This window comes from Rhinoraja longicauda, chromosome 30, assembly GCF_053455715.1.
Source record: "Rhinoraja longicauda isolate Sanriku21f chromosome 30, sRhiLon1.1, whole genome shotgun sequence".
NCBI lineage: Eukaryota > Metazoa > Chordata > Chondrichthyes > Rajiformes > Arhynchobatidae > Rhinoraja > Rhinoraja longicauda.
The window spans coordinates 12,835,050-12,861,387 of NC_135982.1; the positions used below are offsets into that span (position 1 = coordinate 12,835,050).

The window sequence follows — 26,338 nt, forward strand, 5'->3', positions numbered from 1 at the left end:
GGTTTTACTTACTAAAATGGCTCCTTCAGTACAGGCGGTTTCAACGGAGTGTTCCACCTTGTTCGTCTAGTATAGAAATATAGAAAATAGGTGCAGGAGGAGGCCATTCGAGCCAGCGCCGCATCTTTGTTTGGCTAGGAGGTGTGAGGCTGGAGGTCAGCCAGTAGCCCACAATGCCACACGGGGGGGGGGGGGGCTGCTCTTGCCCGCGTCTGGCGCTCTTTGTCTGAGCGGCGGCCGCAGGGAGAGGTGGAGCGGGGGCGGCGGTGGAGAGGACCGTCGCTCCGCCCGTCCCGCTGTCAGCGACCCGGGCGCAGCCGCCATCGGAGCAGAGGCGCGTCCATGCGCGAGTGTGGGGCTGGCGCCGCCATGAGTGAGGGGCTGTGGGGGAAAAGCTGAGCGCGCCTGCGCGAGGGCGGCAGCGGGTGAGTGAGGGGCTGAGTGAGAGGGGTGGGGGGAAGGGGTGAGGAGAGGGGGAAGGGGGAGAGTGGGGGGAGGGAGAGGGGGGGAGGGGAGGAGGGGGAGAGAGGAGAGAGGGAGGAGAGGAGAGAGGAGGGGGGGAGAGGGAGGAGAGGGGTGGGGGAGGAGAGAGGGTGGGGAGAGGAGAGAGGGGATGGGAGAGAGAGTGGTGGGAGGGGGGGTGGGGGGAGAGAGAGTGGTGGGAGGGGGAGAGGGGGGTTGGGGAAAGAGGGCGGTGGGGTGGGGGGAGAGAGGGGGTGGGGAGGAAGAGAGGGGGTGGGGAGGGAGGGGGTGGGGAGGGAGGGGGTGGGGAGGGAGAGGGTGGGGAGGGAGAGGGTGGGGGGGAGAGGGTGGGGGGGAGAGAGGGGGTGGGGAGGGAATGGGTGGGGGTGGGATGGGGTGGGGGAGGCGGGGGAGAAAGGGGGTGGTGGGGGACGGGGGAGAGAGGGGGTGGTGGGGACGGGGGAGAGAGGGGGTGGGGGGGGGAAGAGAGAGGGTGGTGGGGGGAGAGAGGGGAGTGGGGGGGAAGACGGTGGTGGGGGGGGGAGAGACCTGGGGACGTGTCACAACTTGGTGTGTGTGTGTCCCTGTGGGTGGGTGTGTTGTGTACCGGTGGTGGTGGTGTGTGTGTGTGGGGTGGGGGGTTGGTGGTGGGGGCTTTGTGTGTGCGATCTGGAGATTGTGGGTGGTGTGTGGGATGTGGCGGGGGTGAGGTTGGGGTTCGTGTAGTTCTGGTGGGTGGTGTGTGGAATCTGGGAGGGAGGGTGGTCCAAGCTTGGGGTTAGGGTTATTAAATTCGATCCCGGGATATACACTGCTTGATGCCGGCACAGATCGGCCTGTGTGTTGCTATCGGTGAGGTGTCCCGACTACCATGAGTTCACATAAACATTTTCTTTGTCATGGGGAAAATAGATTTTGTTCATTATGGATTCTGTTAATTTGGTGCTGACTTGACCATACAACCAGCAGAAATTGTTACCGGCCGCGAACATAACAATGGTTATGCTCGTGAACTGTGTGTGCCCTGTGTGGGAGGGGATCTGTAAACGACATTTTTCCGGTCCCCAATGTAACTCAAATTCGCCTCACTTAATTCAGTGCATCTCATGTTCACTGGTTTTTGCCTTAGAGGATAGAAGTGTGTCGACGTGTGCAGTCCATGGGCTGAAGCTTTGAGGCTGTATTTCTTGGCTTTATTCAACATATAATGTAACTGGAGACCGGTTTATTTCCACAAGTTGACCTCCTTGGATGTGTGCACATTAAAAAAAAAACTCTCTGCAGCTGACGAGGTTAGCACACTTAAAACTTGTTGATAAATGTACCTTTAGATTAATAATTTGTGCACATTCTTTTTTTTGTGACATTTAGAATTCTATGTAGAATAAATTTATCCTGCTGATTTTTAGTGGCAGTAGAGAGATGGTACAGCCTGTTTAAAATATCAACTGGACCTCAATTCTCTGGGCATATGACACAAAATAAGTTCTATTTATATAGTGTTCTTCATAACTTCAGGATATTCCAGAGTACTTTCTAACTAATGAAGCCCTATTCTTTTTTTCATCAAAAGCCTTAGAATAGTAGAATAGGACAGTACAGCACAGGAATAGGCTCTTTGGCCAATGATGTCTGATACCAAGATAAACTCATCTGCCGTTTTGGAAGATTGAGAGTTCAAGCTGTATCCTCGGGTTGGGCAGATTACCAAGCTAGTGAGGATGTGGTATAGTCTGAAGTGTCATCCTTCACTTAAAGTCATACAGCACAGAGAGGACCCTCGGCTCAATTTGTCCATGCCGACTAAGATGCCCTCCCACCCCCACCTCCCCCCGGGTCTCTGCTAGTTCCATCCGTCTATGTTTGGCCCATATCCCCCTAAACCTTTCCTATCCTTGTACCTGTCCAAATGTCTTTTAATGTTGTTATAGTATCTGCCTCAACTACTTCCTCTGACAGTTCGTTCCATTTACCACTCGACGTGCCCCTCGATTAGTAAATCACAAATTATTGTAACTAGATTATTTGAAAATACGGATATGTTCTGCTATGAAATACTTTGATTATTAATGTGTATTTTCACATGTTAAAACAAAGGCTTTGATTTTTAGTGTGTCTATTTATAATGTGCTTTAATACATACCAACTTCAAGGCTTTTATCTTGCCAATTGAATTTTGCGGGTCAAACCCTGTTCCTAAGACATGAATATCAAGTTTAGGTTGAACATGCTTCTTTCATTAATGAGAAATGCAGTGTTCTAGGACATACTGTCCTTTGGATCAAAGGTTTCCATTTTCAGTCCTGTGCCATTTACATTGAGATGTGGGAGACATCCCTGATCATCTGTCAAAATGTATCTCTCACCAACATAACAAAAGTCAATGTTGGAATATCCTGAAATTTTTAAAGGTGTTACGGAAGTGCATGAGTTTTTTTCCTTTCATGTTTTCAGCCAAGCAGAAAAATGGCTCATTGCCAATTTTATCTTTGTAGTCAAATTGTCAGTATTGCCCACAAGTTTGAGAATGAAAAATGCCCATGTGATTACTGACGTCTTGGACAAGATGGTCAAAATTGTGGAAAAGTAATATTGGCAGTTTGTTAATAGCGGTAATCTGCAAAAGTTAGCGTAGATACAAGGAACTAGAGATGCTGGTTTATGAAAAAGGGCACAAAGTGCTGGAGTAACCTAGCGGGTCAGGTAGCATCTCTGGAGGACATGGAGGTGACGATTTGTTCAAGACCCTTCTCCAGTCTGATTATGGGACTTCCAGCTTCTGAAGAAGGGTGCCGATCTGAAACATCACCTATCCATGTCCTCCAGTGATGCTGCCTGACCCACTGAGTCACTCCAGCGCTCTGTGTCTGCAAAACTTAGTGTTATGTTTATTTTGGGGGTAGGGGGAGGGCAATAAACAGCTTACACAACGCACATTGAACAAAATTTACTGACAATTGTGATCCCTGTTGAACTCCCAACTGCTGACAACATCATTCTTCAGTGAGGTCTTTGGGGTTGGACTGTGTTTGACCTGGAGGGTGGAGCTATTCCACTCCCTCTCACACCCAGACTGGTGCAGACACAGCTCCCAGCATTTGATCTAACCATTCACTCGCCAGATTTTCTGTTGCTAGCAAAGTGGATTGCTCCTTTAAACTCCCCCCCCCCCCACTAACCAATGCCCTTTAGTATTTGACTTTTCCATCCTGACAGAAAGATTCTGTCCATTTATCCTATATAAGCCTCTCATAACTTTATAAGGTCTCCCCTCAGTGTCCGATTGGTCTCCACCATGCTACCTTGCACTTGTCCCGTGAGTTGGTGGGTGGGAATCTAAACTAATGATCTGGAAATGACAATTACATGAGGCATATGGCAGGGATGGTTGTTAGTGTGTTCTCTGTGCACTCTTAAAATTGATAGTTGATTCGCCAGTGGAATTCTAAATGAAATAATTAAACTGCTCCCTAATGTGGTTAAATCCAAATGCATTTCAGAGATTATACTATTCATATCAAAATTAGTTGTCAGCATACTGAAACTCACTACCATTAATGCTGCAGGAAGAATTGTTTGGTAGCAGCAAGTTCAGTTTATTAATTTTGTTTTATCAAGCTGTTTTATTTTCAATAAATGACATTCTTTACCAGCTGGTGGTGAGAATTGCAACTCTGAACTATCCTCCTTCGGAAAAATGGCCCAGAATTGTCCATATAAAGACAGTAACCAATCACTTGGAGGTATAAGGGCTTCAGTCCTTGATAGTCTCTCCTTTCCCAAGGATTTGACCAACTTCTGATCAGTTCCAGTAAATCCCTGCAAGGGCAGAAAGCTGAATATTAACAGTATCCTGGAGTATATACAGCTTCTTTCACATTGTTAGTAACTCAAGTCTATTGTAGAACAGATATGGTTCCATTGTACAAACGTTTGTCCTTCAAATATGTCTTAATATTTAGATTTAGATTTTTTTAGATTTAGAGATACAGCGCAGAAACAGGCCCTTCGGCCCACCGGGTCCGCGCCGCCCAGCAATCCCCGCACACTAACACTATCCTACACCCACTAGGGACAATTTTTACATTTGCCCAGCCAATTAACCTACATACCTGTACGTCTTTGGAGTGTGAGAGGAAACCGAAGATCTCGGAGAAAACCCACGCAGGTCACAGGGAGAACATACAAAACTCCGTACAGACGGCGCCCGTAGTCAGGATCGAACCTGAGTCTCCGGCGCTGCATTCGCTGTAAGGCAGCAACTCTACCGCTGCGCCACCGTGCTGCCCACAACTATCTAGATGAATAATTCCTACAAAAAACCCATAATGATTTATTCTGATTATTGTACATTTCTATGCAACTTTTTCAAGCAATATTCTGCTTTTTCCATCTTTGTCATTCTTCTTTTCTGTTTAATTTTCTCTAACCATCTGATGTTGTTAGCTTTACCATGATGTCAGTTGTGCCACACCCCCCATTACTTGTGCAACTCATCCTTAAATGTCAGTAGCACTACCAAAGCTTTTTCAATTGCACATGCTGTCTTGACTGAATAGTTTATCCATTTGTGCAGTACTAAATAGTTTGATCTGAAGTGTGATCACAGTAAGCTGTACAATGTATCAGATTGATAGCCCCAAAACCAAAATATTCAGTTGAATATCTTGCTGAGCAACATGAATGAAGCAAAGAGTCGAGGAGAGAGACTGAGCGCTGGTGAGACATTCTTATAATGGCCATCTTGTTACAGAGCTTCTAAACATAGCGCAGCGGTAGAGTTGCTGCTTTACAGCGAATGCAGCGCCGGAGACTCAGGTTCGATCCTGACTACGGGTGCTGCACTGTAAGGAGTTTGTACGTTCTCCCCGTGACCTGCGTGGGTTTTCTCCGAGATCTTCGGTTTCCTCCCACACTCCAAAGACGTATAGGTATGTAGGTTAATTGGCTGGGTAAATGTTAAAAAAAATTTTTTTTTAATTGTCCCTAGTGGGTGTAGGATAGTGTTAATGTACGGGGATCGCTGGGCGGCACGGATTTGGTGGGCCGAAAAGACCTGTTTCCGGCTGTATATATATGTTATGATGATATGATTAACTGTTAAAGTTTGTAGGAAATGTGTGGTTTGTTGTTTACTGTGGGATAGATCTCTTAACGTTTTGGTTCGCCTTGATTTTCCACGTCTTCGTTCCCTCTTCTCGAACATTTTGTGCCTCTGCCTTGGTTGTTCTTTCCCTTTCTCCATCGTGCCCAGGATGATGGGGGTAGGAGTGAAGTGAAAAGTGGCTCAAATTGATGACGTGGCTGAAATTTTCAACTCGCTCGTTTCGAGATCTGTAAACAATTCTTCTGAGTCCATTTGTCTGTGGCATGAAACCAAGGAAAAGAAAAGGATGCAAAAAGGAAATTTTTGCAGAAGAGACATTTATATGCAAAATATTTTTCCTGCCTGGGTTTGAAACAGATGTCTGTTTTCAGTTGCTGATCTGATATTATGATTATTAAGAAGGTAAAAATTATCTAAGCTGGAAAAACACTGGATGTTGACCAACTTACACATTTAGCATCAAAGGAGCCTTGTGCACAAACCACCTTATCATATCATATCATATATATACAGCGCGGAAACAGGCCTTTTCGGCCCACCAAGTCCGCGCCGCCCAGAGATCCCCGCACATTAACACTATCCTACACCCACTAGGGACAATTTTTTTTTAATACATTTACCCAGTCAATTAACCTACATACCTGTACGTCTTTGGTTTTTATGTTATTGGCAGACTATTTTGACCTACTGTATATTTCAAATCTTGTGTTTCAGTAAACGACCAAGCTGCAGACTGTAACTGGAGAATGTCTTTAAATGAGAATTCCCCACCTTTGCTGGACAATAAAAAGCCTCCTGACGAGAAGCTATCCAAAGTAAAGCATTTTCCAGGCCGTTTCCCCCCCTTCGATAGGAATGAAAAGATTGTAATCACAAGAAGCGACAGTTGTACAGATGAAAGAGTGTTAAAAATAACCATCACCGAGACAACAGTGATCGAATCCAACTCTGGCATTTGGAGTGTCAGGGCCATGATGTACCTCGGCCTCTGGTTTTTTTTCAGTTTCTGCACTCTATTCCTCAATAAATACATCCTGACTTTGTTGGAACGAGAACCAGGAATGCTAGGTAAGTATCTTTTTTATTTATTATTTTTTTTTTGTATTGTAGCTTTCATGGCAGCAATATTAAGCTCAACTCTCTATTCTGCCAGTCGTCACTATTTACATTAGTAGCTTTTGGAATAAATGACTTGCCTTTCAATTCTCTACATGCTGGGAGTGAACTCTGCCCACCAGGAACAAAACAAGTGTATTAATGAATGCAGTTGGACATAGTAGGAGCTAACTTACTAAATAATTTCAGATTTTGAAAAAGAAAATGTGTTGTCCTTTTGTTTAGCTTTCAATGTGTATAAAATTTAAAAAAAACTTTAACTTTGCAATAATTCATCTGTAAAAATTGCTCTGCAATAGAATAGTCAGTCAGGAATGTCTGCATTGTATAAACAAAGAACTGCAGATCCTGGTTTATTCCAAAGATAGACACACAATGCTGGAGTAACTCAGTGGGTTAGGCAGCATCTCTGGGGGAAAAAGATAAGTGATGTTTTGGGTCCCAACCCGAAACGTTGCCTATTGTGTTTCTCCAGAGATGATGCTGCTGAGTTACTCCCGCACTTTGTGTCTATGTCTGCACTATAGCTGGAAACACCTATACCAAATCAACAAACTCTTTCCTCCCATCCTATTACCTCACCCGGAGCCATCCAACATCAGTTTCAGTATTGTTTGAAGAACAGAACATGAGATTGTGCCTTGGACCATGACGTTTCAATACTGAGTACTTGTTAGTGAAGATTCACAAGTGGTGTGTGTTTGTACTAATTTATGATCATCTTGCTTTGTCTGACTTTTCCAGGTGCTGTCCAGATACTTACAACCACTATAATTGGTTGTTTCAAAATGTATGTCCCCTGTTGTTTATATCAGCATAAAACCAGAGTGGAATATCCACCAAACTTTTTCATGATTATGTTCTTCATGGGATTAATGAGGTGAGTTAGAAATAAGTTAAATTGCTGTGATAAATCAGCTACCCTTGTTTTCGTGTATTAATTTACTGTTTCAATTTATGAGCATTATTCTTTAACGTGTGGAGTGGGGAAAGAAACCTGTAACAGCCTGGTTGGTACATACTTAATTAATTGGGACCTCCGTCCCTGAAAGTTAGTTCTGTAACTGACTATAATAGTTCAGGTCATTAAATATTCCAGTCAAAAGTGGGTAAAATGTGGAAAATAAATTTAGGTCACGGCCATTTATAGTGCTGAAGGTTTACATTATAATTTAGCATTGCCTCTTGCTGGATGTGACAGAAGCTGCTGCCTCTTCCTCATTTTTAGGTCATACAACACACCCCAGTCTAGAGTTTTTGTTTTAATGACAAGCTTGGCGGTTGCCTGCCCAGTTTACCTAACACCAGTCGTAGCATAATGTTGCCTTGGTAGCCAAATCCATGCAGAACCATACAACAATTAGTTATAACATTACTGCAGGAGCACCGGCAGAGTGTTGAGCCCTTGGATGGGTTCCCAGTGCAGTAGTCCATGGCAGGAGTTTGTGGCAGGTTCTCAGGATAGCAGCTTTGTCAGTAACGTGTCTTTATATACAATAAATCTTTTCAGCGAACTGGTTCCTGGAATGCATCCTGAGCACAAAGTAAGGGACCAATATATTTAATTAGCCTCAGTTTTTAATGGGATAATGAAAAGGGTAGATGAGGAAGATGTAATTGCAGTGGTGTACATTAACTCCCATGGGGCATTTTAATATGGTGCCCCATAATGGGCTCATCAATAAGTTTGAAACCCATCAGAGGGTGAGGGGAGAAATGTGTCTGCTGGAGGGTGTGAAATAGACTGGCTTAAGGATGGGAATGTAGAATGAGCAAGGTGAATGGATGTTCCTTAGAGAGGAAGAAGCTAGACACTGGGGCTGCCAAAGGCCACCAATGGGATCATTACTTTTCCACCCCCAAATTTAGTAACTATTGTACATTGACTGTGTAAGAGACCATTTCAAAATGTGCGGATGACATAAAGTTGGAGGATGGCAGTAAACTACAACAGAACTTAGACTTAGAGGTGCAGTCATGTAGCAGACAAAGTTTAATACTGGTACGTGTAAAGTACAAGTAGTAGAATAAAAGACCTGTGTGCTTCTGATTGAGGCACCAAAGATCAGGAAGTATTATTCAAATTTCAGAGTTTACAGGAAAGCAAACTGCAGATGCTAGAAATCTAAAATAAAATTGCATTGTGGCAAATATAGAAACAGTTACAGTGCCCTCCATAATGTTTGGGACATGATCCATCATTTATTTGCCTCTGTACTCCACAATTTGAGATTTGTAATAGAAAAAATCGCATGTGGTTAAAGTGCACATTGTCAGATTTTATTAAAGGGTGTTTTTATTAATTTTGGGTTCACCATGTAGAAATTACAGCTGTGTTTATACATAGTCCCCCCATTTCAGGGCACCATATTGTTTGGGACACATGGCTTTACAAGTGTTTGTAATTGCTTGGGTGTGTTTAATTGCCTCCTTAATGCAGGTATAAGAGAGCGCTCAGCACCTAGTCTTTCCTCCAGCCTTTCCATCACCTTTGGAAACTTTTATTGCTGTTTATCAACATGAGGACAAAGTTGTGCCAATGAAAGTCAAATAAGCCATTATGAGAGGGAGAAACAAGAATAAAACTGTTCGAGACATCAGCCAAACCTTGGGCTTACCAAAATCGACTGTTTGGAACATCTTTAAGAAGAAAGAGAGCACTGGTGAGCTTACTAATCACAAAGGGACTGGCAGGCCAAGGAAGACTTCCACAGCTGATGACAGAAGAATTCTCTCTATAATAAAGAAAAATCCCCAAACACCTGGCCGACAGATCAGAAACACTCTTCAGGTGTGGATCTGTCAATGACCACTGTCCGCAGAAGACTTCATGAACACGAAATACAGAGGCTACACTGCAAGATGCAAACCACTGGTTAGCTGCAAAAATAGGATGGCCAGGTTACTGTTTGCCAAGAAGTACTTAAAAGAGCAACCACAGATCTGGAAAAAGGTCTTGTGGACAGATGAGACAAAGATTAACTTATATCAGAGTGAAGGCAAGAGCAAAGTATGAAGGAGAGAAGGAACTGCCCAAGATCCAAAGCACACTACCTCATCTATGAAACACAGTGGTGGGGGTGTTATGGCCTGGACATGTATGGCTGAAGAGAAAACTGAAGGGAACTTGCCCCCAAAACAAGCATAAGCTAAAGTTGGCTGCAATACAGACCTGGCAGAGTATCACCAGAGAAGACACCCAGCAACTGGTGATGTCCATGAATCGCAGACTTCAAGCAGTCATTGCATGGAAAGGATATGCAACAAAATACTAAACATGACTACTTTCATTTACATGACATTGCTGTGTCTCAAACATTATGGTGCTCTGAAATGGGGGGGGACTATGTATAAACACTGCTATAATTTCTACATGGTGAAGCCAAAATGTATAAAAATGGCCTTTATTAAAATCTGACAATGTGCACTTTAACCACATGTGATATTTTTCTATCACAAATCTCAAATTGTGGAGTACAGAGGCAAATAAATAAATGATGGGTCTTTGTCCCAAACATTATGGAGGGCACTGTAACTATTCAAAATGATCTCTTATTAGAAGAACAGTCATCAAACATGAAATTTTGTATTTTTTTCTATTTTTGGTTGAATGCTGCCTGACTGACTGCATTTAGTATTTTCTGGTTTTATTTCATAATGTGTACAATATTTGAATCCTCTATCAAATTATTAAATTTGACTTTTTCATATTTAATATCATAATTATTGTTTGGTCTTCACTTTCATCCTGACATTTGCTGATATGTTTTATTTTCATGCAGGTTTGCTACTGTAGTTCTGGGGCTTGTAAGTCTGAAGAATGTTGCTGTTTCATTCGCAGAAACTGTAAAAAGTTCAGCACCAATTTTTACTGTCATTATGTCCAGACTTATTCTGGGAGAATACACAGGTATGGAGCCCTTTTTGATTAATATATTAGTAGCATTATCATAGTTCATGATTATAGTTTTGGTGATTGTTGATGGATTGTTACATGGATCTTATAAAGATTCTACTATCGATCAACAACACTTCATTAAATGTGAACATCTTACTCATCCTTGTCATTAAACTACAGGATCCTATTCATATAATAATACCTACATTTCCCTCAGCCATTTGCCATTGAAGATTTCATACATTACTACCATAAAACTTGACTGTTCCAACACACTCCTTTGTGGCATTTCATCTCTTTCCTGTCATAAACTCAAACATCCAAAACCACTCTGTCCTCCCAGCTCTTGTAAATCCCTGTTCATCCAACACTGTTCTTGTTTATCTATGTTGTTTAATGGTCCAGTATCAGGCTTTTTTAGATTTTCAACATTGTTATCAAATCACATAGTGGCTTCACTCAATCACTGTAACATTTACAAGTCATATTATGCTCTTAAAATTACTGCCTCGTAGCTCAAGCGTGTCAGGTTTGATCCTGACCTTTGGCACTGTCTGTGGAGATTGCACGTTCTCCCTTTGGCCATATGAGTTTTCCCTGGGTGCTCAGGGTTCTTCTGAAAGACGTGAATTAGAAGGGAAATTGGCCTCTGTGAATTGTCTCTTGTGCCTAGATGAGAAGAATTGGTGGGGGAATTGATGAGAATGTGGGATGAATAAAGTGGGATTCATATTTACAGGTAAAGAAGGCATATCGTATGCTTGCTACCATAAGTTGGGGCAATGAGTATGAGTATAGCAAAGGGGATTACAGAGGCATGAGGCAGGAGCTGGCCAAAATTGACTGGAAGGAGGCCCTAGCAGGGAAGACGGTAGAACAGCAATGGCAGGTATTCCTGGGAATAATGCAGAGGTTGCAGGATCAATTTATCCCAAAGAGGCGGAAAGACTCTAAGGGGAGTAAGAGACACCTGTGGCTGACAAGGGAAGTCAAGGACAGCATAAAAATTAAGGAGAGGAAGTATAACATAGCAAAGAGAAGTGGGAAGACAGAGGATTGGGACTCTTTTAAAGAGCAACAAAAGTTAACTAAAAAGGCAATACGGGGAGAAAAGATGAGGTACGAGGGTAAACTAGCCAATAATATAAAGGAGGATAGCAAAAGTTTTTTTAGGTACGTGAAGAGGAAAAAAATAGTCAAGGCAAATGTGGGTCCCTTGAAGACAGAAGCAGGGGAATTTATTATGGGGAACAAAGAAATGGCAGACGAGTTAAACCGTTACTTTGGATCTGTCTTTACTGAGGAAGATACACACAATCTCCCAAATGTTCTAGGGGCCGGAGAACCTAGGGTGATGGAGGAACTGAAGGAAATCCGCATTAGGCAGGAAATGGTTTTGGGTAGACTGATGGGACTGAAGGCTGATAAATCCCCAGGGCCTGATGGTCTGCATCCCAGGGTACTTAAGGAGGTGGCTCTAGAAATAGTGGAAGCATTGGAGATTATTTTTCAATGTTCTATAGATTCAGGATCAGTTCCTGTGGATTGGAGGATAGCAAATGTTATCCCACTTTTTAAGAAAGGAGGGAGAGAAAACGGGTAATTATAGACCAGTTAGTCTGACATCAGTGGTGGGGAAGATGCTGGAGTCAATTATAAAAGACGAAATTGCTGAGCATTTGGATAGCAGTAACAGGATCATTCCGAGTCAGCATGGATTTACGAAGGGGAAATCATGCTTGACAAATCTACTGGAATTTTTTGAGGATGTAACTAGGAAAATTGACAGGGGAGAGTCGGTGGATGTGGTGTACCTCGACTTTCAGAAAGCCTTCGACAAGGTCCCACATAGGAGATTAGTGGGCAAAATTAGAGCACATGGTATTGGGGGTAGGGTACCGACATGGATAGAAAATTGGTTGACAGACAGAAAGCAAAGAGTGGGGATAAATGGGTCCCTTTCGGAATGGCAGGCAGTGACCAGTGGAGTACCGCAAGGTTCGGTGCTGGGACCCCAGCTATTTACGATATACATTAATGACTTAGATGAAGGGATTAAAAGTGCCATTAGCAAATTTGCAGATGATACTAAGCTGGGGGGTAGTGTGAATTGTGTGGAAGATGCAATAAGGCTGCAGGGTGACTTGGACAGGTTGTGTGAGTGGGCGGATACATGGCAGATGCAGTTTAATGTAGATAAGTGTGAGGTTATTCACTTTGGAAGTAAGAATAGAAAGGCAGATTATTATCTGAATGGTGTCAAGTTAGGAAGAAGGGATGTTCAACGAGATCTGGGTGTCCTAGTGCATCAGTCACTGAAAGGAAGCATGCAGGTACAGCAGGCAGTGAAGAAAGCCAATGGAATGTTGGCCTTCGTAACAAGAGGAATTGAGTATAGGAGCAAAGAGGTCCTTCTACAGTTGTACCGGGCCCTGGTGAGACCGCACCTGGAGTACTGTGTGCAGTTTTGGTCTCCAAATTTGAGGAAGGATATTCTTGCTATTGAGGGCGTGCAGCGTAGGTTCACTAGGTTAATTCCCGGAATGGCGGGACTGTCGTATGTTGAAGGGCTGGAGCAATTAGGCTTGTATACACTGGAATTTAGAAGGATGAGGGGGGATCTTATTGAAACATATAAGATAATTAGGGGATTGGACACATTAGAGGCAGGAAACATGTTCCCAATGTTGGGGGGTCCAGAACAAGGGGCCACAGTTTAAGAATAAGGGGTAGGCCATTTAGAACGGAGATGAGGAAGAACTTTTTCAGTCAGAGGGTGGTGAAGGTGTGGAATTCTCTGCCTCAGAAGGCAGTGGAGGCCAGTTCGTTGGATGCTTTCAAGAGAGAGCTGGATAGAGCTCTTAAGGATAGCGGAGTGAGGAGGTATGGGGAGAAGGCAGGAACGGGGTACTGATTGAGAGTGATCAGCCATGATCGCATTGAATGGCGGTGCTGGCTCGAAGGGCTGAATGGCCTACTCCTGCACCTATTGTCTATTGTCTATTGAGTCAGGATGTCATGATGGAGCTTTACAGGATTTGGTTAAGCCACATTTGGACTATTGTGTGCAGTTCTGGTCACTCCATTACAGGAAGGATGTGGAGGTTTTGGAGGGGTGCAGAGGTGGTTTACCAGAATGATGCCTGGATTGGAGGGTTATAGCAACAGGGAGAGGTTGGACTTGAATAGTTTTCTCTGGAATGCCAGAGGTTGTGGGGAGACCTGATAGAAGTATGTATAATTATGAGAGCCATACATTGGATAGATCATCAGACCTTTTTACCAAGATAGAAAAATCAAAGACTAGAGAGCATCGTTTTAAGGTGAGAGGCAAAGTTTAAAGGAGATGTGTGGGGTAAGTTTTTTGTTTTTACACAAATGGTGGAGAATGCCTGGAATTCTCTGAGATTGATGGTTGAGGCAGAGACTTTTTGATGGCATGTGGTTATACAGGGAATGGAGGTTTATGGATTATATGCAAACAGATAAGAATTGCTCTTGGTATCATGTTCGGCATTGCTTTGTGGACTGAAGGGTCTGCTCTTGTGCTGTTCTATTCTCTATAATAGGTGCTCGATGAACTCGGTGGGCTGAAGGCCCTTGTTCCATGCTGTGATCTGTGCTTTGCATCAATTCAGCCCTATTACATTCAATTCTTCAGTGGCGATTATGCTTTCAGTTGTCCCCACCTGAAACTGTGGACTTCCTGTCAGCCTCCCTGTGATGCAAGTCCTTCATCTTGGGAATCTTTCTTGTAAATTTATTTCTAATCAAGAATATATCAATCTCCGCTTTAAAAATACACAATGACGTGGCCCCAATAGCTGTCCGTGGCAATTTATTCCTTTATAAAGGGTTGTGACCATAATAGGGCACGTCTCCAAATGTGACCAATAAAGGTTCATTGTAATTTTTCCATTTCTGTATAATTACCAACTCATGAAATACAGACTCTGGTATGCTTCGTAAATTGCCTAGCACCTCTAAGATATATCCACATATGGAACCTTGTGCTGAAATCTTAAAGGAATTGCATGCTTTGTCTGACCTCTCTTCACACCAAGATGTATCACTTTGCACATTGAACCTGTCCAGGGACTGGGCTAGCTGCTTACTGAGAGATTATCATTTTAAAGTAGATCAGACTTCAGTCATTGAGGTGTAGGGGACATAGTCAGTAGAGGATGGGAAGACTAGTTTGGTCTGCCTATTTCAAACCTCGCATAAAAGGCATTAGACTCATCTGGTAGAAATGAATCGTTGCCACAAAATGCTCCCCACGTTGGCTTGTTACCTGTGATGGTATCTAGGCCCTATCTCAGTCATCTGGCATTCACCTGAATAAACTGAGTCTCTGTTTTTTTTGTGGAAGTTCTTCACTAGAGCACAGCATCTGCGCTATTCTAACACTGTATGAACACACATACCCTTCAAAAGCTGAGAGATATTTTTCCATGTTTTATCTCCTTATCCTAGGTTTATGGGTCAACTTGTCTTTAATGCCTATAATGGGTGGATTGGCTTTGTGTACTGTCACAGAAATCAACTTTAACATGCTTGGCTTCTCAGCTGCCCTGTCCACCAATGTCATGGACTGGTAAGTACGTAATGTTAGTGTTCTTGCTCACAAGTTACATGAAAATATCTAGCTGCAACATACAAATTTGTAGCTCTGCCTCTATTTTTCTAGGAGTGTTAGATCCAGAGTGGAGGTGTGAGGCCATTGCCATCTGCACAATGATCAAACATATTTTTCCTTATTCACCCATGGCTTTTGGTTGTCATTAGCTAGGTCACCATTTATTGCCTATTCTTTATTGCACCTAAAGGTTGTCATTTGCCAGTAGAAGTAAAGAACTGCAAATGTTGTTAATACACAAGGACACAAAGTGCTGGAGAAACTCAGTGGGTAAGGCAGCATCCCTGGAGAACATGGATACGTGACGTTTTGGTAGAGACCCTTCTTCAGTGATCTGCTAGGCCTTTTGAAGGGCAATTGAGCATCAACCCCATTGCTGTTGATTTGTCTCTGCAAAGACCAAGCCCTTTCTGTGGCTTTTCTTCATTGATTATTGCTGCAAGATTTCTAAATTCGAAAGGATGAAATGCAGTTATTTTAGGAACAAGTGCTTACATTTTTTTACGCTGCTTTGTAACCATGTGTGTCTTCAAGTATTCAGTGAAAAGTCTTGAAGTCCTGTGATTAATGTAATTAGCAATCAGCTAGTTTTTGGTGGTTCAGTGGGAAATGTTGCCTCAAGTCCAGACCGTCCCCTGTGATTTAATTTAATCTTAATCTGAACAACAAGACTTTGAAGATGGCAGGTTTTATCATTTGATTATGTGACCAGGTTCTGGCATAGGATTTCAACCCCAGACCCTTTTATTTCAGTAAAGAATTACTGACTAATCTGAGATGGGAGCTGTATGGGGCCTTCTGGATGGGCTTTATGGACCTCTTGGAGTCACCCAGCTGGTTTCCTGGTCCTTCTTGTTGCAATTTCTTCAAGATTTTATCCCATTCCTTTTTTTTTAAGAATCTTCTACAACCACGACCCTGTTGTGTTGTACATTCCAAATCTGTCATAGTGATGATACTTGTGCAATATCACTGTTTGCTCCGTTTAAATATGTCAAGCAGATGAAGAATGCTGTGTTGAAAGGACAATTAGTAGGATTGGCTATTACTCACTGGAGTCTGGGACATTGAGATTGTCTCATTGCAATTGCTTGGCCAATGTTGTTCCCGTGTTGTTGAAGATAATCCAGGACATTGTAGGGTGGTTAGCATCACGTCAGTGTTAGGGAAGCTATTGGAGAAGATTCTTTAGACTACGATTTATTTGCATTTGGAGGAGAAAGAGCTGATTAGGGACAGTCAGCATGTCTTTGTCTGCAGCAAGAGATGTCGTACTAACTTAATTGAAACTAAAATCACATCCAATCTTCTGTCTCGATGCTATTTTCCAGTGTTATTACTATCCCTTGATTTCTTTAATATTCACACGTTATTACCAAGCCCTCAATCGCTATTACCAAGCCCTCCAGGTAGAGAATGACAAAGGTTCTCCAGTCTTTAAATAAAGAAGTTTATCTGTGCCTCAGTACTAAATGGCCTACCCTTTATTCTCAAACCGTGCCTCTGGTCTATCATCCTCGCTTCATCTTGCCTGTCAGCCTTTTAATACTTTCTAAATTTCGATGAGATCTCCTCTTGTTCTACTAAACTCAAGGGAATATAGTCCCAGCCTCCTCAATCTCTGGTAATGGCAAGTATGACATCCCCGGAAGCAGTTGGGCATGCTCAACTGCTTCCGGGGATATCAGACTTGCCATTACCAGAGATTGAGGAGACTGGGACTATATTTCCTGCTCCCTTTCCTGCTATGTCAAATGCATCCTTTTTTAAAAAGTAAGTTGACTAAAACTCTGCACAGTATTTTGAGTGCAGTTGTCACCAAGCCGTTATACAATTGCAATAAAACTCACTCCTGTAGTCAAACCCTCAAATTTTAAAGGCCAACATGCTATTTCTCCTCCCAATCATTTGCTACACCACCTTGTTGGCCTTCAGTGACCTGTATCATCGAGGTCCCTTTGAATATCCATACTAACCATTTAACACACTCACTGCTTCTCTGTTGTGTTCATCAAAGTGGATGACCTCGTGTTGTTCCTCATTGTTTTCCATCTGTCAAAATCATGCTCGCTCACTCAGCTTTTCAATGCACCCAGAGTCTCTTTACATCCTATCTGTACTTTTAATCCTGCCTAGTTACTTATCATCAGGAAACTTGGAAATAAATCGTTGACCCCATCACCAAATCATCGATAAAGATTGTGGGGTTCAAGCATTGATGCCCGCAGCACCCCACAAATCACAACCACCAAAGGTCTCTTTATTCCATCTCCTTTATCCCCAATTTCACTTTCTTAACTTTATTGACATGTGTGGGAATTTATTGAAAACCATACAAAAATCTATGAAAAATCACTGCTTCTATTGTAACTATTTCATAAATCATATCCTCAAAGAATTCTAACATTTTGTTAAACATGCTTTTTAAATCCATGCTGTTAATCCTCTGTTTAATCCCAATAGTCTTTTTAAGCTGTTCAGTTACTACATCTTTTGTTATAGATTCCAGGATATCCCTACCACTGACGTTAAGCTAACAGGTCGGTAGGTCCCTATTTTCTGTCTCCCTCCTTTCATAGGTAGTGGGGTCATATTTGCTCCCCCCCCCCCCCCCCCACCTCAAATCTTCAGGAAGATTCAATAATCTATAGAACCCTGAAAGATAACAACCAGAGCATCCACCATCTCTGAAGGTACTTCCTTCAAAACTAGGATTTATATAATTAAATCCTTGGGATTTAACAGCTTTCAATCTCAACAATTTCTGTATTGGTTTTCTTTTGCTGTGGGATTTGCAATACAGACACTTTGTCCTTCTGTTGTATATGTTTTTGGGGTATTCGTGCAATAATGGACATTTATTTAAACCTTTGATTCCTTGCCAAGAAAATGATAGCTATTGTAACTGATAATTTACTGTTTGTATCAGCTCTGTGCTAATACTTCCCTTTTTTTAGTTTACAGAATGTTTTCTCTAAGAAATTGCTCAGTGGAGACGAATATAAGTTCTCGTAAGTTTTTACATTTTGGTTTTATCAGTCAAGTCGAGTTTATTGTCAACTCCTCAATTTCTAATTAATAATATGAAGAATATTGTAAATATTTTGGGGTTTCAAATTTGTTTAAATTTAGGTGCCACACACTTGTTATGCACAATTGCACATCCAGAAATTGTTTCAACTTGAAGTCTTGTCACTGTTGAAGGCAGTTGTACAAAATACCTATTAACTATTTTGGGGGGAACTTTCACATGTTGAATGACACTAAAGGTTCACCAGGTATTTCCACTTGACAATCTTAACATCATGTTGAATGATTTTAGCCACTGCTGTCCACCTAATTGATTTTTTTGCAAAAACTTTAAATAAATATCATCTTAACGGTGATATTCATCGTTTAATAAATTTAAAATATTATGAAAATGGACATTACAGATGCCCTCGTCTACAAAAAAAAAATTGTTTGCAGTGGAGACTCAATGTTCTATTTTACAATACTTTCTCTTTTGATCTCAGACCACCAGAACTGCAGTTTTACACCAGCGCTGCTGCGGTGGTGATGTTAATTCCAGCATGGATGTTTCTCATGGTAAGAGGACTCCTAAAGGAGTTACTTTACATTCGACTTTAGAGAGACACTGCGGAAACGAGCCCTTTGCCCCCCACCAAATCCGCGCCAACCAGCAATCACTCCTCACACTAGCACTATCCTACACATTAGGGATAATTTACAATTTTTAATCAAAGCCAATTAATTTACAAACCTATACGTCTTTGGAATGTGGGAGGAAACACACATGTGCCGTACAGACAGCGCCCATAGCAAGTATCAAACCTGGGTCTCTGGCACTATGTGTCGCAGAGATTCAGTTTAAAGATTCAGTTTACTGCTAGCCAAAATGATGGCTAGTTTTCTCTTTGTAATTTACAGTTTACTTTTGTGACAAGGAGACCATGTGGCCAATTAGATGTATTCCAGCTTCAGCAGAGTAGTTCCATCAGCACCCTTCCTCCTCATTTCCAGGCAGCCCGGCAATTTCACTTACAAAAAGAAAATCAACTCTCCTATTTCATCTTGAAATCTCTTCACTGCATACCTACACTTGGGGTTAATTTACAGAACATGGTTAAATCGATCAGCACATCTTTGGGACGTGAAATGAAACTGGAGCACATGGGGAAATTCACACAAAATCCATACAGACAACAGAGGTCAGGTTTCAATCTGAGTCCCAAGAGTGGTGAGGCAGCATCATCGACTTCTGCACAACTGTACCGCCCGTAACATACGGAACAATTATTTGGTCAATTTGTGTTTATTAATGTTGTAGCCATATTTGACATCCCAGTATTGGCCCTGGTAGAGTGCTGCCCACATTTCACCAAGTACCTGCCCTTTATCCCCACTCTCTGCTTTAGAACATGAAACATAGAATGGTGCAGTCGAGGAACAGGCCCTTTGGCCCACAATGTCTGTACTGAACATGATACCAAGATAAACAAATCTCATTGCCTGTATGTGATCCATGTTTTTGGCCTGAAACCAGCAAGCCGTCCATTCTGTTACTTATCCCTTGCTGTACATTCTCTGACTTATTTTATTAGTCTATTATGGATAGGCAAAGACGAGGTACAGAAAATTAAAATGCCATATAGACAATACAGAAATGGTGAAAAGCCTGGCAAACTTAAATGTCACCTACTGAAAAAAGTAGAGAATTTAAAATAGAAAGGGTGACTGTCCAATTGCATACTTTTTGCCCCTTGTCAGAATCTGAGGCAATAGGATTTTCTTAGCAAACACTGAATTGACGAAACTGGCAAAATTCCCTTCCCTTATGTGAATGGTGCTTTCTGTAGTCATTGGGAAGAAAGTGTCTGTGATTGTTGCTGTCAATACCAGATTTGTTGGTATACTGACTGGACAAATTAATTTTCTATTAGAATATGATGTTTTATATGCAGTCCTTTGTTTAGCTTCGTTTAGAGACACAGCGTAGGAACAGGTCCTTCGGCCCACTGAGTCCACGCCGGCTATTAATCAACCGTACACTAGTTCCATGTCCTACATACTAGGGGCATTTACAGAAGCTAATCTACAAACCTGCATGTTTTTGGAGTGTAGGAGGAAACCGGATCACCCAGAGAAAACCTATGCGGTCACAGGGAGAATTTACAAACTCCGCACCGAACCCAGGCCTTTGGCGCTGAGGCAGCAGCTCTATTGCTGCGCCACTGTGCCGCCCTTTGCCTAACTTTCTGCAGCTGGTCTCAAGATAAATAACCCAGCTCTTTTTATTTCGTAGGATGTTCCAGTCCTTGGAAGTAGTGAACACGAATTCAGTTTTAATCAAGACGTTGTGGTTCTGCTTCTAATTGATGGAATCTTATTTCATATTCAGAGTGTGACTGCATATGCTTTAATGGGAAAGATATCACCTGTTACCTTCAGGTAAGCAGATTAGTAGGTTCCCGAGGGGAGATGGGAGAGGCTGCCTTGATGTTGTTGCAGTTTTAGACTTGGTGTAACATTTAAGGAGCCCTGGTAAAATCGAAGTCAGTGGACATCAGGGGAAAATGTACAGAATGTTGGACTCGTACCTCAAAGGAATATGGGTGTGGATAGGGTTGTAGAATCTGATGACAGCAGGGAAGAAGATGTCCTTGAATCTGGTAGCATGTGCTTTCGGTCTTTTGCATCTTCTGCTCGACAGGAGAGGGGGAAATAGACAATAGACGCAGGAGGAGGCCATTCGGCCCTTCGAGCAAGTACCGCCATTCAATGTGATCATGGCTGATCATTCTCAATCAGTACCCCGTTCCTGCCTTCTCCCCATACCCCCTGACTCCGCTATCCTTAAGAGCTCTATCCAGCTCTCTCTTGAATGCATTCAGAGAATTGGCCTCCACTGCCTTCTGAGGCAGAGAATTCCACACCTTCACCACTCTGACTGAAAAAGTTCTTCCTCATCTCCATTCTAAATGGCCTACCCCTTATTCTTAAACTGTGCCCCCTTGTTCTGGACTCCCCCAACATTGGGAACATGTTTCCTGCCTCTAACGTGTCCAACCCCTTAATAATCTTATACGTTTCGATAAGATCTCCTCTCATCCTTCTAAATTCCAGTGTATACAAGCCTAGTTGCTCCAGTCTTTCAACATATGATAGTCCCGCCATTCCGGGAATTAACCTAGTAAACCTATGCTGCACGCCCTCAATAGCAAGAATATCCTTCCTCAAAACTGTACACAGTACTCCAGGTGCGGTCTCACTAGGGCCCTGTACAACTGCAAAAGGACCTCTTTGCTCCTATACTCAACTCCTCTTGTTATGAAGGAGTTGAGTATAGGAGCAAAGAGGTCCTTTTGCAGTTGTACAGGGCCCTAGTGAGACCGCACCTGGAGTACTGTGTGCAGTTTTGGTCTCCAAATTTGAGGAAGGATATTCTTGCTATTGAGGACGTGCAGCGCAGGTTTACTAGGTTAATAGGGAATATATTGGTGTGAGTGGTTCCTCACTTAAGAACGTTGTATGAGGACTGCTTTCCTAAAGCAGTATGTAGTGTAGATCATCTTGTATACACTGGAATTTAGAAGGATGAGGAGGGATCTTATTGAAACATATAAGATAATTAGGGGATTGGACACATTAGAGGCAGATAACATGTTCCCAATGTTGGGGGAGTCCAGAACAAGGGGCCACAGTTTAAGAATAAGGGGTAGGCCATTTAGAACGGAGATGAGGAAGAACTTTTTCAGTCAGAGGGTGGTGAAGGTGTGGAATTCTCTGCCTCAGAAGGCAGTGGAGGCCAGTTCGTTGGATGCTTTCAAGAGAGAGCTGGATAGAGCTCTTAAGGATAGCGGAGTGAGGGGGTATGGGGAGAAGGCAGGAACGGGGTACTGATTGAGAGTGATCAGCCATGATCGCATTGAATGGCGGTGCTGGCTCGAAGGGCTGAATGGCCTACTCCTGCACCTATTGTCTATTGTCTATCAGCGGTGGGGGGTGGAGGATGTTTGTGTGATGTTCTGGACTGTGTCCACAACTTTATAATTTCTTACAGTCTGGGGCAGAGCAGCTGCGATTACTGCAGAGAAGGAAGCCATTATCCCTTTTGAGTCTATGCTTGTTCCTTGCCGAGCAATCTATTCTATCCTCTTTCCTCTGCTGTTTCATCAGGGTCCTGCAAGTTATTTTCTCTTGGGCGCTCATCCCTATCCCCTCTGAAAGCCCGAATTGAGACCCATTTGATTGAGAATTTTCAATTCAGGACATTAAATAGAATTAAATAAATAGTTACTTTAATAACAGTAACTGAAACTGTCCGTTTGTTGTTAAAATTCCATCTAAATTCCATCACTTATTGTCATGTGTACCGAAATAGTGAAAAACCTTGTTTTGCGTGCTATCCAGGTAAAATATATCCATGCATAATATCAATCAAAAATCATACGAGTAAACCAGGTAGTGCAGAAAGAAAAACAGTGAAGAACAATATTACAACTACAGAGAAAGTGCAGTTTTTTTTTAAAGTGCAACGTCTGCAACGAGGTAGTTTATTGGGGGAGGGCGAGGGTCTGCTATATCCTTATCTTGGGAGATGTCCATTAAAAACTCTAATAAACATGGGCAAAGAAGCTGTCCTTGAATCTGCTGGTAATTGTAGAATTATTTATGGTATAAAATTAGGATTTGATACAGAGAGGTCAATATCTAATTTGTTGTCTCCACCAATTTAGTGTTGCCAGTACAGTGAAACATGCCCTTTCGATCTGGCTCAGTGTTATCATCTTCAGCAACAGGATCACCGCCTACTCAGCCTTCGGGACTGCTTCAGTCATCATCGGAGTATTTCTGTACAATCGAGCTCGTCAGTACCAACGACAGAAAATCCAAGCTTTGATATCTTGCAACAATAAAGGGCGGGAAGATCAGCCTCTGCTGAATGAGGACCTGCTGCAACATGAGAAGTAAATGTGCTCTAACATTTCACAAGTGAAATGTGTGCCTCTGAAATCTGGAAGCATCGATCGTAAGACTAATGTGCGCACGACTGCATTTTACTCAGCTAATGATTTTCCATTGACTCTGCAACATTAACTTTTTCCAAAAAAAAATTCTGCTTATTTTAAAAATACGAAGATTATCGTCCAACTTAATTATGAACTTTTTAAATGAATTTTCTCCCCTTTGTTGTTTAAAATTATTAATGATTCTATACATTAATATACTTTTCCATCAAGCACCCTGAATTTTTCTTCAACTGTAAAGGTATATGTAGTCATTGAATCTACTCCTCAGGGTTCACTTATCCACTGTTGCTGTCATATGCTGAGCTTTTACCAGTGGAGGAAGTGCGTACATTATTGTGGCATTTAAAGGATCATTTGAATTCAGCATTTTCCATGGTTGTTGGCATCTTGGACTGAGCATTTTAAATGAAACAGTAAATTCTTGTTTACTATGTAAATCTAAACTCAGAGTGAAAGTTTGAATATGATATCATTAGATTAACATTTAAAAAACTGTTTTGTGTGAGTGCACCTGTGGATAAACCTCAGTTGATTCCATTAAAGATTGCTGCTTTACCCAGGTATGTAGCTACTCTACAGGCAGCTGATGATGTTCTTGCTATTTCAGTTATCTTACTGATAGAGGTTACTTGAACCTTTACTAGTTGAAACATAAAGATTCCTCCCAAATGCACTTTAAAATGAATTGTAAACCACTATTTTCCAAACCCATCTACCTTTATCACCTTGGAATATTTGTCGACATCTCTAATTGTGTTTGGCTAGATTCTTTTTAATTCATTTAATCTAGAACAGTATTCAAAATGGAGGCATCTGATAATGAGAATTAATTCCAAAGCTCATTTGATTTATTCCCAGTATTTAGTGTTGGAGACATTTCCGTGCTATTAAACTTGCAGAAAACTAAAATTATGTTAGATTTTGCACAAAGGGATATGTTATATGTTCCTCACTTAAGAACGTTGAATGATTAAGATCTCCATTATTGATCAGAATTACATTTGGTATTTGTAAAACTTGAATCTATCAGTGTTCTACCAAATTGTACTTTTCATGTGTTTGATTAAAATACCTGACCGTAACACATTTGCTTCTGAATCTTCTCTATGAAATAATTTTTTACTTGCATGTGTCAGAACTAGCTGGTAAGTTCTTCTGCACTGCCGGCATTTATGCAAAACAATTCATGACCTCCAGATGGCCCAATATATATTGTAGTCAATTAAGTGATTTAATATTTTATCATTGTTCAGCATGCAGGGAACATGCCAATCTACACAGAAGCAGATGCAAAACATAACGGATGATCTGATTTAGTGACAGGATACAGGTTATTCTGTTATAACGTAATAGTTTTGTTCCTAAGAATCCTTGTGTAATAGGAAATTGTATTATAAATACAATTGTGTCAATGGGAGAAAAGTGGTTAGGGTCCATCGAGCTTCAGCCTTGCAATAACCCAAAATTATTCTTCCCACAGGATTTTCAAAAATAAAGCTATGTTTTTATTTTTGTTAATGCAAGCTAAAGATACGAGAGGCTATATGTTACATTGTTTAATAAGAATATCATTGGACAAGTGTCATTGAAGGGATTACTGGTCATTTCCATGCCCTCCCATGTTAAAGTAGCAGCTGTGTTCTCACAAGACCATGGGGCCGGTTTTATTAAATCCAAGGCAGCTTTTTTTCTGCTTGTCAATTTCCAAAGTAACTTTTAAGTGTTTCTCTAGTTGCTAATTTAAACCGCATTATAACTAATTAAACCCGTGTAATGCAAATAATGTTCCCTATTTCATTAGGCATGTTAAATCTGACTTGTGGGATGAAACGTGAGTCATAGCAGAATTACTACAATACTGTCCAGAAAACCAATTGTGAAAACTGTACTTTGGATATGGCCTTGTGATCATCTTTTATGAGAGAGCAGAGTGCTTTGATAAATATCTCATCTGAAAGAAAGCAACTCTTAACATGTAGGAGTGCGCTGGTGAGGCACAACAACATAAATGGGGATAATGCCTAAAAAGGTTAAAGCCCATTTTTTAGTACAGTAAATGGCAGGGCCCTGGGTATGTTGTCGAATACATCTAGGGTGTAAGGGGTTTCTGCGCCGAGCTTTCGCCCGACCTAAGGTCCCCGTGCCTTGCTCTGATCCCTTGACCAGGCCGTGCACACTGGTTCCCCGTGAGTGGTTCGACCCACTCACCCCTTACGGTTCTAGACACTGGGCTTAGATGCAGGAGCTCTTATAGTGCAGAAAAAATTCAACCAGACCAGATTTTAAAACCAGGGTTTAAATGAAAAAGGCTTTTATTCAGCACTTGGGACTATTGTCCATGAATACTTATACAGTTCTATAATACATGACTATGAAACACATACCGAATCACACGAATACTTATAACTATGAATCATAAAACACACACAGTTCTATAAGACATATACACGAATACCTTTTATTTATGAATTCTTAAACACAGTTCTGCAAGACACATACACGAATACCTTTTACTTATGAATTCTTAAACACAGTTCTGCAAGACACATACACGACTGTAAGATGGGGAACGCACGACGCATCGCAACCTTGACCAACACATATTTTAGTACACACCCAACGTTTATTCACAACCACCCTCCCCTCTACACTAAACTATGTCCAGGATATGTAGGATTTGGAATGCATGCTCACCATGGGGCTATTACTGGGGTTACTGGCTGTTCGTTTGGCAGTATTTCTCCTCGAGTTGCGTGCCTGTTCCTCTCTCTTGCATCCGTTTTTCTTGCCTACTTTCTTCTTGACTTCAGTTGACTTCGAACCCGGTTTTCTCTGCGCTTCTTGCCTCCTGTCCGTCTTAACTTTTTCACCCAAAGTAGTGGCCAGTTATACTGTTTCTGACCCGTCCTATCTCCCGCCAGATCTTGGAATCTCTTTGTTCAAAAGATATGTATGAGGTTTTTCTTCTGATCTGCCTTATGTTCGGGGATACCGGGGATGGCCAGACGGTGTAAATTGGGATTTCATTGTGAGGTGATGGGTGTTAACTGGTTTCCCATCACCTACCAGGTAGTTTTCTATGG

At 41.9% G+C, this 26,338-nt stretch overlaps 2 protein-coding genes across 5 annotated transcripts in view; one reads left to right on the forward strand and one right to left on the reverse strand.

Annotated features, from left to right (window-relative positions):
• The window catches only part of LOC144607966 (uncharacterized), a 30,669-nt gene extending 30,291 nt beyond the window's left edge, over positions 1–378 (reverse strand). For all 3 annotated transcript variants that reach the window (XM_078425142.1, XM_078425143.1, XM_078425141.1), the window contains exon 1: positions 13–378. The gene's annotated coding sequence lies outside the window, so the exon portion shown is untranslated. The remainder of the gene's footprint in view (positions 1–12) is intronic.
• LOC144607965 (solute carrier family 35 member E2A) lies at positions 198–24,328 on the forward strand. 2 transcript variants are annotated; one of them, XM_078425137.1, is made up of 10 exons: positions 198–425; positions 1,592–1,754; positions 6,284–6,637; positions 7,430–7,565; positions 10,468–10,595; positions 15,060–15,180; positions 18,180–18,233; positions 18,738–18,810; positions 20,528–20,673; positions 22,962–24,328. In XM_078425137.1, exons 3-10 carry the CDS (start codon positions 6,316–6,318, stop codon positions 23,194–23,196), a joined length of 1,215 nt encoding a protein of 404 aa, XP_078281263.1. In that variant the 5' UTR covers positions 198–425; positions 1,592–1,754; positions 6,284–6,315; the 3' UTR covers positions 23,197–24,328. The 2 variants fall into 2 exon arrangements, with proteins under 2 accessions (XP_078281263.1, XP_078281262.1); XM_078425136.1 differs by lacking the exon at positions 1,592–1,754 and having other exon boundaries at positions 199–425.
• The last annotated feature ends 2,010 nt before the right edge of the window (positions 24,329–26,338 follow it).

Coding starts and splice junctions, on each gene's coding strand:
- LOC144607965 (XM_078425137.1), top strand. CDS start 6,316: ATGTCTTTAAATGAGAATTCCCCACCTTTGCTGGACAATAAAAAGCCT. Junction 6,638..7,429: donor ACGAGAACCAGGAATGCTAG/GTAAGTATCTTT, acceptor TGACTTTTCCAG/GTGCTGTCCAGATACTTACA. Junction 18,234..18,737: donor GGAGACGAATATAAGTTCTC/GTAAGTTTTTAC, acceptor TTTTGATCTCAG/ACCACCAGAACTGCAGTTTT.